Source organism: Muscardinus avellanarius (assembly GCF_963383645.1).
Source record: "Muscardinus avellanarius genome assembly, chromosome: 9".
In the NCBI taxonomy this organism is placed as follows: Eukaryota; Metazoa; Chordata; class Mammalia; order Rodentia; family Gliridae; genus Muscardinus; species Muscardinus avellanarius.
In genome coordinates this window covers 45,178,914-45,191,718 of record NC_137795.1, presented here as the reverse complement: position 1 = coordinate 45,191,718, position 12,805 = coordinate 45,178,914, and the positions used below count along the sequence as shown (strand labels likewise).

The 12,805-nt window shown below is 43.9% G+C and overlaps 1 protein-coding gene and 1 pseudogene across 2 annotated transcripts; both read left to right on the top strand.

The window, feature by feature from the left end:
- The first annotated feature begins 218 nt into the window (after window positions 1–218).
- On the top strand, window positions 219–1,240 carry LOC308267163 (dnaJ homolog subfamily C member 22-like; annotated as a pseudogene). Its single transcript has one exon. The product of its transcript is annotated as a dnaJ homolog subfamily C member 22-like (transcript).
- Window positions 1,241–8,087: 6,847 nt separating this feature from the next.
- LOC308266618 (hydroxyacyl-thioester dehydratase type 2, mitochondrial-like) lies at window positions 8,088–8,573 on the top strand (the record flags this gene model as incomplete). Its single annotated transcript, XM_080700952.1, has 1 exon — window positions 8,088–8,573. The coding sequence occupies one exon, from the start codon at window positions 8,088–8,090 to the stop codon at window positions 8,571–8,573; it is 486 nt and encodes a 161-aa protein (XP_080557078.1).
- Window positions 8,574–12,805: the final 4,232 nt, after the last annotated feature.

The window sequence follows — 12,805 nt, the reverse complement described above, 5'->3', positions numbered from 1 at the left end:
ATCTGTGGGGACAAGAGGCAATCAAGGGCCTGCTTTTTAACACTACAGATAGGATTGCCTCCTTAAATCCTCCCCAGGTAGGGACCAGTTTGAGCTGCTGTTCCTGGGGTTTAAGGCCAGGGTCTAAGGATAACAGGGCTATCATGACCATGATTCTCAGCAAGGAGCCTGAGATTTCTGCTCTGTGAGCAATGTCAAGTGCCATCTGTACTTAGAGGATGGCCAAGGTGCTGCTGCTGAGCTGTGTCCTCTGGGCTGTAGCGGGGGCCTGTCCATCTCCACCACCTGTACCTAGGAAGGGACACTCATGTTCTGTTGTGGATGCCGACCCTGGGGGCTGGTGGGTTGAGCTGACTGTAGGAGTTCTGGAAGCTCCCAAGCTTTGTAGCTCAAGCCAACAGAGGCCGGGGGCACAAACAGAACCCAAGAGAGGGGACACCCTCCCAGAATCCCATTCACTTTGCTGCCCAGGTGAGAGTGGGCATTTAGCTTGGCCCTGTGGCTCCGATTAGCCTTTCTTCCATGGCCAGCTTCTACACTGTGGGGATCCCACTGGAAGTTGGCTTAGGGGTCTTACTGGTGGTTGCTGTTGGCAACCAGACCTCAGATTTTAAGAATACTCTGGGAGTGGCTTTTGTCATTTCCCCTATCTTCTCTGGCTGCCCCATAGCCACACTGCTCATCAGCTTGGCTGCCAGCCTCACAGCACAGAAGCATCACTGCACAAAGCCTCAGTGGCATCAGAGACCCTCAGTGCGCAGCTCCACCTGCTGGGCAGGGCTCCCCTGGCTCTCATGGGTCCCCTGACCTACAGTACCCTGAGCAACACGGCCGCCACTCTCGGCTCTGTGGCAGAAACCCTTGACTTCTCCTTGAGTTGGTTCAGCCTCTTCTTCCTTTGCAGCCTCCTGGAGTTTTTCTTCCTTCTCTCCCACTGGATCTGGTAGCTACTGGTCGGGGATCCTGGCTCCAGTAGCAGTTACTTCAGGAGTGGGAGAAACTCTATGAGTTTGTTCATAGTTTTCAGGATGAGAAACGTCAGCCAGCTTACCAGGATTTGGGTCTCTTAGACAGGGCAACAAATGAAGAAATATATTGGTATTACCTTGAGCTAGTGAGGGTCTGGCACCCTGACCACAACAGGCACCCGAGAGCAAAGGTCCCGAGGCACTTCCTGGTGATCCAGGCTGCATATGAAGTCCCAAGCCAGCTCAGGAAGCCTAGGAGATCCCAGAGGTGAGAGAGGTTCCCAGGAGAAGCTTCCCCGGAGGAAGCTTATTCCAAGTCTGGCTTTGCCTGTGTGAAGCATCCTAGCAGTGTTAACTCAACTGTTCTCTTACAGTGCCGATTAGGAAACCGTATAGGAGTGAGAACAGTTGTGGTAGAAAATGCACTTATAAAGCCAGGTGTGGTGGCACACGCTTGTAATCCCAGCACTTGGGAGGCTGAGACAGGAGGATCTGGGTTTGCAGACAGCGTCAGCTACTTAGTGAGGCCCTTTGCAACTCAGTGAGACCCTGTTTCAAAATAAAGAATAAAAAAGTTGGGCTGAGAGAGTAGCTCGGAGGTAGAAAATGCACTATGTTCCGAATTTCTGAATTCTTGGCTATTGTTTTCTTGACTATATTTTCTTAAAAACAGAGAGTACAGTTGGGCGTGGTGGTGCACGCTTGTACTCCCCGCGCTTGGGAGGCGGAGACAGGAGGATCACACAGGTTCAAAGCCAGCCGTGCTGGCTTAAGAGACCCTGTTTCCAAATAAAATATATAAAATAGGTCTGGGAGTGTAGCCCAGAGGTAGAAGGGTTCCATCCCCAGTACCACACACACAAAAAAAGAGAGAGTACATGGCGTGTTATAAAACCAATAAAATACCGTGTGTGTGTGTGTGTGTGTGTGTGTGTGTGTGTGTGTGTGTGTGCTCTTGCTTCAGTACAATCAATCAGAACAGGCCAGGCATGCAAGAAAGCACATGCCATTTGTGAGCTGAATTTGGGAAAATTCTCTCGAGGGCAGTACCCGGTCCACTCAGTCCCCGTGTTCTCAGGGATTTGGTTGGGAGAAGCTTCATGGAGTGTCTGTTCTCTGTCAGGGGTATTTCCTGCTACTGTCTTTTTTTGTTCCTTTACCTTATGCAAAAAGAGCTAACTCATCTAGCCACCAGCTCCCACCCCTTCCCATCCAAGTCTAAAAACAGTTAAACTCCTAGACAGAAGAATACACATCTGAATGATCACTGTATCGCCCATGCAGCACTTGTCTCAGCCCTGCTGGCTGCTGGGGCTCTGTTGAGCCACCAAATGAACACAAGGTAGAAGACCACTTGCTGGAAGGACTTGAGGGCACCAAAAAACTCACACTTCTCTGTTTTGGAGAAACTGATAATTTAACAGGAACTATGAAGTCATCCCATCCAAGAAACAAGCCAACTAGTGTTGGCATCTGAGGATGTAAGTGTTATTAACATGTGTGGTAAATGTACCAGTATTGGGAAATGGCATTTGAAAATAGCTTGGGTAATAATGTGCCGATGTTGGAAAATGGCTTCAAAATGTATTTGAAAATAGCTTTGGTATTAATGTGCCAGTATTGGAAAATGACTTTTGTATTAATGTATTGGAAAATGAATTTGGAAAATAAATTTGGTAGTAATATGTTGAAAATTGGTTTCAAAATGTAAAAAGCCATCAGGGCCTGGTTACTGCCAGGTACTCAGGCAGCTGTTATAATGCAGAGTCCCCTCACTAAAAGTAATTAGTAGATAGAAGAGTTGGGACCTAGGGCCTTCATATTCTAAAAACAGGTTTACATAATAAATGACATCTAGCATAAAAGCTAAAAATTACCCAAGGGAGAAGGGTACAGAGTGCTGGAGGAGGGTACAGTCCTCTGTCAAAGGGGATCATATACCATGTGAGCCCTGACTTTGTTAATCATTCTGGTCCTAACAAAGAAACCTAGGCTTATACCTGCAGTAAGGCAGAAAGAAGGGTTTTTTTTGGCCAAGAAAGAAATCCCCATAATCATAATCCCCGTAATCATAAAAAAGGGTCCGCATGGAGTTAATGGCAGATGTACATGCAGGTCAGAAGATTATTGGTAGAGCAAGATGAAGGAGCGTGTATCTATAAAACTGTTCTGTATCCAAAAACTTCAGTGACTTATTTTCAAGTCACTCCACTCTTTGACATAGTGCTTTAATCTAATTTCTGTCCTATTTCTCTTTGTAATAATAAAATTGCTTAAGCTTATAGCAAAAAAGAGGAGTTCTGACTATTGTTTTCTGCACATAGCTAAGAACAAGAACCCACAGCTACAATTCACTGTTACAGTTTCGGAGCCCAACAGGGGCACTGTAACAGTTTTACCATAGCAGTAAAGACCACAGTACAAGAGGGAGCACTGTGATTGGAGTCCTTATGATAGATACTTCTTGCAGAAGAGAAACTCAGAGGATGGAGGATGAGTAGGACTAGGTAGGGGAGGTTATGGGAGACAGAAGCAATTGCAGGGAGCCAGGCAGAGCAAAAGTGGGGCGGAAGAGAAGTATCTCTGATCTCTATGAGCAGTACAGCTGCCTTCTCCTCTAGCAATGCCCAGTTCCAACCTCTCAAGCTGGACTTTGCCATTTGTTTCTGTCCTATATTCCTGTCCTGGCACCGGAGCCTAGTGTGGAGGGAGGTGTGGGAGATTGGCAGCATCCCAGGGCCCTCTGACTAACCCTCTTTGTTAGTGAGCCTGGGAGCCAGGGCTGGGGTCTTCACAAGTGCTCCTCCACTTTTCCCCTAAGAGAGACAGGAAGTGTATAGTGGGCTAGAATTGAAGAACCCCCTTCCCCTAGGTCAGTTGGGCTCCAGCAAAAGCCCTATTGGTTAGGTTCTGAAGATGGCAGACCTTCTGAAGAACAGAATGCTCTGGCACATTTCAGAATGGTGACCCCCTCCCTGAAGCGCAAAGGGATTTGGCTCCTGTCTTCACTGTGAGAACCTGGTAGTGTCTCTGGAAGTAACACTTACAGAAGTATGAGAACTTCCCGAAGACTGGCATCCCTGGAGCTCTCACCTCTCAAACATGTCCACACAGAACCTCAGAAACACATCCCAATGGTGCATGCTGGTCCTGGTTTCCAAAGAGGTTTCTGCTCCAGTAAGATGTGATTTCCTCTATCCTCCTGTCTTCCTCTCTCTAACCTGGGAGCAGCGACTGCCTTGTGACTGCAGTTCTCTAATGCATCTAAGGAGAGTTGTTGATTTTTGGTTTGTTTAGTTGTTGGGGTTTTTTTTTTTGGTGTGTGTGTGTGTGGTACTAAGAATGGAACTCAAGGGCATTCTATCTCTGAGCTATACCCCAGCCCTTTTTAATTTTTATCTTGAAACAGGATCTCCGTAGGTTGCTAAGAGTTTTGCTAAATTGCTCAGGCTGGTCTTGAACCTGCAACCTTCCTGTCTCAGCTTTCCAAGTACTGGGATAGGCATGCGTCACCACATTTGACCTGTTCAGTTTTTTGTTGTTGCTACATGTGCTGAAAATGATTCCCAAGTCCCCTGTATTATGGATTGGACCACATGTTTTGGGAGCAGCATTTTCCCACACTGTAGTACACAACTCCTGTGAATGTCAGTAGTATTCAACATCAGAAGGGGCCTGTGTTCAAATAGCTTTGAGAAATTCCAGGATTCCTTATTGGTCCTTTTTTTTTTTTTTTTTTTTTTTTTGGTGGTATTGGGGATGGAACCCTTCTACCTCCGGGCTACACTTCCAGACCTATTTTTATATTTTTTTATTTGGAAACAGGGTTTTATTGGTCCTTTTTAGTTTCTTTCTCCCACAGCTATTTATTAGGTCTCTGCCAGCTGTGAGGCAGTGTGAGAGCTCTGAACAGCAGATACAAAGTGTTGGGGACAGGGTGCCTCTTAGAGTTTAGAGTCTGCTTGGGAAGGTAAGAAAGAAAGACACAGAAATAACTCTTAATTCTAGAGACAGTGAAGAAAGAATCTGCCAACAATTTTTCTACTTTACAAAAGACAAATGAAATCCAGAGAACCAAAAGTAAAACCAAAACTTTTTTTTTTTTTATGAAAGCTGTTCACTTCTCACATTTTACTGAGGAACTAAATTGTCTTTAAGAGTGAAAAAATATTGTGGGCCAGGCTTCTGGGCAGAACATGAGTGTGCACAATACATCTCATTTTCTGGTCTGTGCCCATTGCAGCATCTCCTAACTGTGGATCCAGGAGTCTCTGACTGCAGCATCTGCTAACAGAAAGCAAAAAGCTGGGTAGACTCACTCCAGATGCTTATTCTCAGCCAGTGTTAGGGCTTTGCTGAGGACAAGGGCCCCCTACATATAATGCTTCGGAGCACCTGGATCCAGAGGTGTAGAGTGCTCTGTGTACCTGTGGAAAGAGCTCTGGGTGATAAGAACCCTGGAGTAGATACTTCATTCTCCTGAGTGTACTCAGCACCCTTTGGGAAAAGCCAGCCCTTCAAACAGGAAACGTGTACCGATTCAAGATTGAAAAGAATCTCAGAGTCAGATGCTATTTCATGGGAGATCTGGTGTGGAGGAAGAGGATCCAGATCATTATCAAAACAAATAAAATCCTCACCATCTGGGGAGGTACAGCTAATGCTCAGCCGTTCTCAGCTTCCTACCTAATGGAACCAGTTCTCAGAATCTTTCTACTTTTTGGCAGCGAGGAAACCACATTGTGCCCTATTCATTCTTCTCCCAAACTGTATTTATCTCAATCTTGGGAAAATAAGATTTCAATCAAGCACCACTTATAACAAGCACACGCAACATGATGCATTTTATAGAACAAAGTAAAAATGTCACAGCATTGTATGTTAGATCCTCAAGGAAGCACGGCTGAGACAATTGTGTACTCTTTAGATTGCACTTACATTTCTCCCTTAAACACATTCTATAGATGCACTTAAAAGCAAACACTGATTTTCTTTTCATCTTATCTACGACATCCTTTGTGTCGGCTTTAGTAGAGACTTCCAGGTGAAATCAAGAAGTGTTTCTGAGTTAACTTGAAAGCAGATAACCCCACATGGAGGCCCTACACTGCATTGCTCTGTGATGGGTGTACTGGAACCATTGGACTGAGTTTGGAAAAATTTGGGTATGGTAAGTTCTGTCTGTATCTATCCAGAAATCATTCCCCAGGGTCGTCGTCATTGACGTCTCCTTCTCCTTCTCCTTCTCCTTCTCCTTCTCCTTCTCCTTCTCCTTCTCCTTCTCCTTCTCCTTCTCCTTCTCCTCCTCCTCCTCCTCCTCCTCCTCCTCCTCCTCCTCCTCCTCCTCCTTCTTCTCCTTCTTCTTCTTCTTCTTCTTCTTCTTCTTCTTCTTCTTCTTCTTCTTCTTCTTCTTCTTCTTCTTCTTCTTCTTCTTCTTCTTCTTCTTCTTCTTGTACTGGGGAATGAACCAAAGGGCATTCTACCCAGAGCTATAGCCTTCCAGACCTTTTTTATTTTTTGAGACAGCTATTGCTAAATAGCTAAAGGGTTCACTAAGTTGCTGAGGCTGGCCTTGAACCTGCACTTCTCCTGTCCCAGTCTCTCAAATACTGGGATTACAGACTTATCTATGTCAGCACATCTGGTCTGAACTCAGTTTTGAAAAGCTCAAATTGAGTTGCCAAAAGCAAAAGGCTGATGTTATGTATCATTTCTATAAGGCTTCATTAACTCATAACAATGCAGTGTGCGTGAAAGTTCTAAAAGACTCAATGGAGTTGCCACAGCACTTGTGGAAAACACCTGTGTGAGCCTTAGCAAGGAGGCAAAAAGACAAGGAAGTAAGATTTTTATCACCATGGAATGAAATAATCTAGTCACGATGGCCCCATCTGAGTGCAGAGTGAGTAAAAGCAATCTTTGCAAAACAGCCCAGCATGGCGGAGCTATTTGGCTCCAGCTAGCTGCCCTCAGTGACTTGTCACATGCTATGAGCCTCTTGGACATGCACCAGCAACTGGCTTGTGTCTGAGACAGGCACTGCCATCACCTCCTCTGACAATTCCCAGAGTGAAGAAAACCCTCCACACTTAGAATCAAGCACATTATAATTCATATGTCACAAGAAAAATGTGTTGTCTGTGTACTCTGAACCATATCCTGACATATTTCTTGGGATGAAAAGAACATACATTTAAAATCTGATTAACAAGACCAACTTCTTAATAATTAGGACAGCCGGGCCTGGTATCCCAGCATTTGGGAGGCTGAGACAGGAGGATCGCGGTTCGTGGACAACCTCAGCTACTTAGTGAGGCTCTCTGCAACTCAGTGAGACCCATTTCAAATAGGGCTGGGGGTGTAGTTTGGAGGTAGAATGCCTCTGGGTTCCATCCCCAGTACTGCAATAAATAAATAAATAAATAAAAAATAAAAATAAAAGAATAAAAAATAGGGCTGGTGGTATAGCTCAGAGGTAGAATGCCCCTGGTTTTCATTTCTAGTAGGCTAAGAATGGAGATTAATTACTTCTCACAAACCCCTTCTCAAATACATTTGGGTCTGTTAAAAAGCGAAGTTGATTTCTCTTAGCTTAGAAAGAAAAAGGCAGACCCTGAGCTTAGAAAGAAAAAGGCAGACATCCGCCGTGGCATCTTGACATCCCCCAGCAGGTCCGGAAGAAGCCAAATGGTGTGATCGGCATTGGAAAAGATGCCAGCACCGGCTGCTACATATGAAAGAATAGTTTACAAAAACCCCTCTGAGCACCACTACATGAAAGTCTTGCCTAGAATTTCAGGACCATGGAATTGGACTGAATACTGCACAGTTCAAACAGCTGCTTATTACTGCCCTGAAGGACCTGTTTAGGGAGGTTGGTGCAGCCTTACCCCTGGATGTCCTACGTATGAAGAGAAGACGTTGTCAGCCATCTTGAGAATATGTAGCGGGTTTCTCCATTTCTCCTTGCATTATCTGGTAATAGTAGGGAATTAGTGTTGGACTGAATAGTTTTCAATTTTCAACAACTTCTGCTCAGAAGTATTTTTTGGTTTCTGCATAGTTTGAAAACAGAAGCAGGCATACAGCCTGTGTTGATGAAATTTGAGGATGCTGAAGATGTTCCCATTAACTTCCAGACATTGCCTTTGGTGGGGTGGAATTCGGAGGAGATTGTGCCTGAATCAACTAGTACTGAACAGACAGCACTTTCAGGATATACACATAAAAATTGGAGACCGAGCTGAACTCAGTAGGGCCTTCACACACAGGGATGTAGTTACTTTCTCAGAATTGACAGGAGATGTCAATCCTTTGCATTTAAATGAAGATTTTGCAAAGCACAGCAAGTTTGGAAGGACAGTTGTACATGGAGTTTTGGTCAATGGACTTATTTCAGCTCTCTTGGGTACTAAAATGCCGGGGCCAGGCTGTATATTTCTTTCCCAGGAAATTAGCTTTCCCACTCCTTTGTATATTGGAGAAGTGAAAAGGCTGAAGTGGTTTGTTGCTGTCATTGCAGTGTCATGTTCTGTAGTAGAAAGTAAAAAGACTGTCATGGAAGGCTGGGTTAAAGTAATGGTTCCAGAAGCTCCAGCATCCTGAAGCCTGTGTGTAAAGTTGCAAGTTCACCAGACACAGTGGCATACAACTGCAATCTTAGTACTTGGGAGGCTGAGACAAGAGAATGATAAGTTTGACACTGTTTATCACCAGGAAATGTTTTGAGAGGAGCCTTGTTAGAGAAGTGGAACAGGGAAAAGGATGTTCTAATGTTTGGACTTGTACTTCACTCACTCTTAAATAAAATTTTAAATTAAAAGAAAATACCAATGTTCCAGGTGTGGTGGCGCATGCTTGTAGTCCAAGCACTTGGGAGGTTGAGACTGGAGGACTGTGGTTCGTGAACAGCCTCAGCCACTTGATGGGGCCCTATTTACAAATAAAGAATAAGAAATAGGACAGGGGGTGTAGCTAGGAGGTCAAATACCCTTGGGTTCCTTCCCCAGACCCACACACACAAAAAAAAAGAAAATACGAAGAAGGTTATTTATCTGAAGGTTCTACTTTTAGGATTTCAATCCTGTGTTTGATAACACCTACATTATGTATGTAGAATAAGTTTTTCACTGAATTTATAACTACCAAGCCTTTAATTACTAAAGGCAACAATAGAACTTTGGCCATTTTTGAACACTTACCTTTAACTGAGTCAGAGTTTATTGCAGTTTCTTATTTACACCAAGATGGCTTTTTGCTCAACTTCCTGTGGGACCTGCCCTTTCAGGTGATTTTTCTGTTAATGGAGAGGGCTTATGTGTAGATTTAGACTCAGTTATGTAAACTCTGCCGCAGCTATAAAATACTGGTAACATGTACTGGGCAGGGTTTTGGAATGACAGAGACGGTGCTCCAGTCAGCATTCTTGCAACTATAATCTAAAAGACTGACCACATAACTTACAGAAAAAAGATTTCTTTTTTTTTTTTTTGGTGTTGGGGATGGAACCCAGAGACATTATTCTACTTTAGGGTTACATCCCAGCCCTACTTTGTTTCTTATTTGGAGACAGGGTCTCGTTAGGTTGATGAGAGGCTGTCCTTGAACCTGCAATCCTCCGGTCTCAGCCTTCCGAGTGCTGAGACTACAGGTGTGTGCCTGGCACTGTGCCTAGAAAAATTTATTTTCTTAACTATTTTAGATTCAGTCCATGTGAGGCTGGGGACTGTGGACTTCAAGGCATGGCATCAAGAAACAGAGAGAGGGAGAGCACATAAGCTGTGCCCTGCTTCATGGAGGCCCAGAAGCAGGAAAGAGCATGGGGGAGAGGAACCATTCACATAAGCCCAAGGCCACACCCCAAGAACCCCCCTCTAGCCATACCCTACTGGCCTGGGTCACCACCCAGCTAAATCTATTACAGTGGATTTACCCAGTACAACCCTCATGACTCAATTACATCAGCTCCAGACATTAATAAATGAGCTCTTTAGGGCACATTTTATATCTAGCCATAATATACAGGAAAGCCCCTAACCTCAGAGGGGCAGGGACAATAGAGTAGTATTGAGTGATGTGGTAGCTTACTCTATTGTCTATTCTCCCTTTGAGTGAGGTTAGGAGTTTTCCTGAATATAAAGCTTATTAGCCTATAGTTAAGTGGTATCAGACCACTCTAGGGTATCAATATGTTTTAATACTTTAAACCTGGAATAAAAAAATGCAAAATCTAAAAGAAAAAGGCAGACCCTGACATCCAGGAGCTGGGCCATGGGTTTCTCTGTTGAACAGTTTCAAAGAGTACTGTGCGATAAGACCATTCTGTACTCATGATGGGTCAAGAGGGAAGCAAGGCTGCTTCATCATCATATCAGAGCAGAAATAAGATACGGACATTGTTCATGCCACACAATACCAAGCATCCCGTTCTCCTGCTTGGTAGGAGAGGCTGCTTCACCAACTTCAGCCTTGCCTCAGCTTGCCCTCCCTTTAGGTCAGAGTTAGGAAGATGCCATATGATATCTGAGGGTTGTTGTAACAAGTTATCATAAATGTCAGGGGAGGCTTAAGACAACAGGAATTCATTAGACTCCAGAAGTCTAACACTAAGGTGTCAGCAGGAGGCTCTGAGGGAGAACCTGGGTCATGCCTCTCTAGCTCCTGGGAGCTGCTGCCCATCTTTGGCTTTCTTTGGTTGTAGACGTGCTCTCTGGTCTTTGCCCTCATCTTCACATCATCTTCTCCTCTGTTCTCCCTTTTGTCTCTGTGTCTTATAAGGGTGTCTTATCTGTGTTTTATCAATGGATTTAGGGCCTACCTGCTTAGCTCAGGATGAACATACCAGGTGATCATTTATTTCTGTCAATAAAGACGCTTTGTACACATTCACAGGTACTAGGAGTTAGGTCTTGTACATATCTTTTTGGAAGCCACAATTAAAGCCACTAAGATAACTAACCAGTTTTCCTAGCTTCCTGACAACCTCCAATGCAGAGCAGAACCTCACTTCCTTAGACCCTCTCCAAAGTACTCAACACAAACCCCAATCTTACAATAAATCTTTTCTAATAACTGAAATGGCCCACCATAAGGGGCATTCTCCTTCAGTTCAGGGAGTAATGAACCCAACTTGTCCAACTAAAAAAGTGTTCCTGGTGGTCTTTGGCTGGGGACATTGACACTATTTAGTAATTAACATTTTTAATACTTTTATTGGTGTATTATAGCCTCACATTATAATGTAGTTTATAGTAATAATGACATACATACACACAACTCTTTGTGGGCTTTCCCTGAAGTCCCTCTTCAGAACTCCCCTTCCTCATATAGGATATTGAGATTGACATGGACATTCTTACATATGTATATATTGTCAATGGAAGCGATTACTTTATTGATTATCCCCCAGTCCCTAGATCTCCCTGACTCTACTGCAGTTTTTCCTCTATTATTTGAAGTATACTGATTACTCCCTAGCTTCTATGCATATGTGCAAAAACATTTTGAGCACCCTAATGTATAGACACTGTGCTAATGCTCACATGCCAGAATTTAATAATCTTTGCAGCAACCCTCTGAGTAAATACTAATTAATTTCCATTTCATAGGTGAAAAAACTGGGGCTTAGAAATGTTAGTGCCTGCATTAAGGTTCTTCAGAGAAACAGAACTCTGTGTGTGTGTGTGTGTGTGTGTGTGTGTGTGTGTGTGTGTTATGTGCATGCACGTAAATGCAAAGAGAGTTATTGTAAAAAATTGGTTCACCGGATTCTATAGTCTGGCAAGGCCCAAGATCTGAAGGTTGAATTGGCAGGCTGGAGACTAGGAGAGCCTGTACGTTGGTTTCATTCTGGGTATCAATGCCTGAGATCCAGGAGAGCTGATAGTCTAATTCAAGTCTGAAGGCTGTGCAGGTTTGAGTCAGAGAGAGAGCTGAGGTTTTGAGTTTGAAGGTCAAATAAAAAGCTGATGCTCATCTAGAACCCCGGCAGAGAGCAAGAGAAGCTTGCTCTTCCTTAACCAGGCTTTGTATTTCAGTCAGGCCTTTAATGACTAGTTGAGGTCTATCTGTATAAGGAAGGGCAATCTGCTTTATGCTGTTCAGCAATTTAAATGTTTTATTTTTAAAAATTATAATACTAATATTTTTTAACATGCTGAGCACTTAAACATCATATGACCCATATCAAATAATACTCATTTACTGTTGTGAAGTATGTTAATGATAACCTAGCAGTTTCTGTGTAAGGCTGAGCGTTTTTCACATTCCTGGCTTAGCTGAGAAAAGACTGTGTTCTCTTCTGTGTGACTCAGGAAAAACCAACACTCGAGTTACAAGTGATGGTGTGTGGAGACAACCCACGACACCAGCTGGACTCTAGAAAAGAAGCATGCCATACTTCTGTGCCTCCTGGGACCCAGCCAAGTATGATCTAGAGTGAAACTACAGTCAGAGTGTTGAGAGCGTGGCACCGAGGGGCTCACAGTGGCTGGAGCACTGAAGGGAAAGCAGCGTGCAGATGGTGCTTTGACTTAAAGAAGATGTTACATAAGGCAGGATGTCATGCAAAACACCCTCACAGAACCAGGCACTGTGGCACAGACCTATAATCCCAGTACTTGGGAAGCTGAGACGGGAAGATAACAGGTTCAAGGACAGCCTCAGTAATGTAGCAAGATACTCAGCAACCTAGGGAGAACTTGTTTCCAAAAAAAAAAAAATCCCAACAAAACAAAAAAGTTCTGAGGGTGTAACTCAGAGGTAGATTGCCCCTGGGTTCAATCCCCAGTACCAAAACCCAAAAACAAACAAAAAGTCATTCTCACAAAAATACCCAG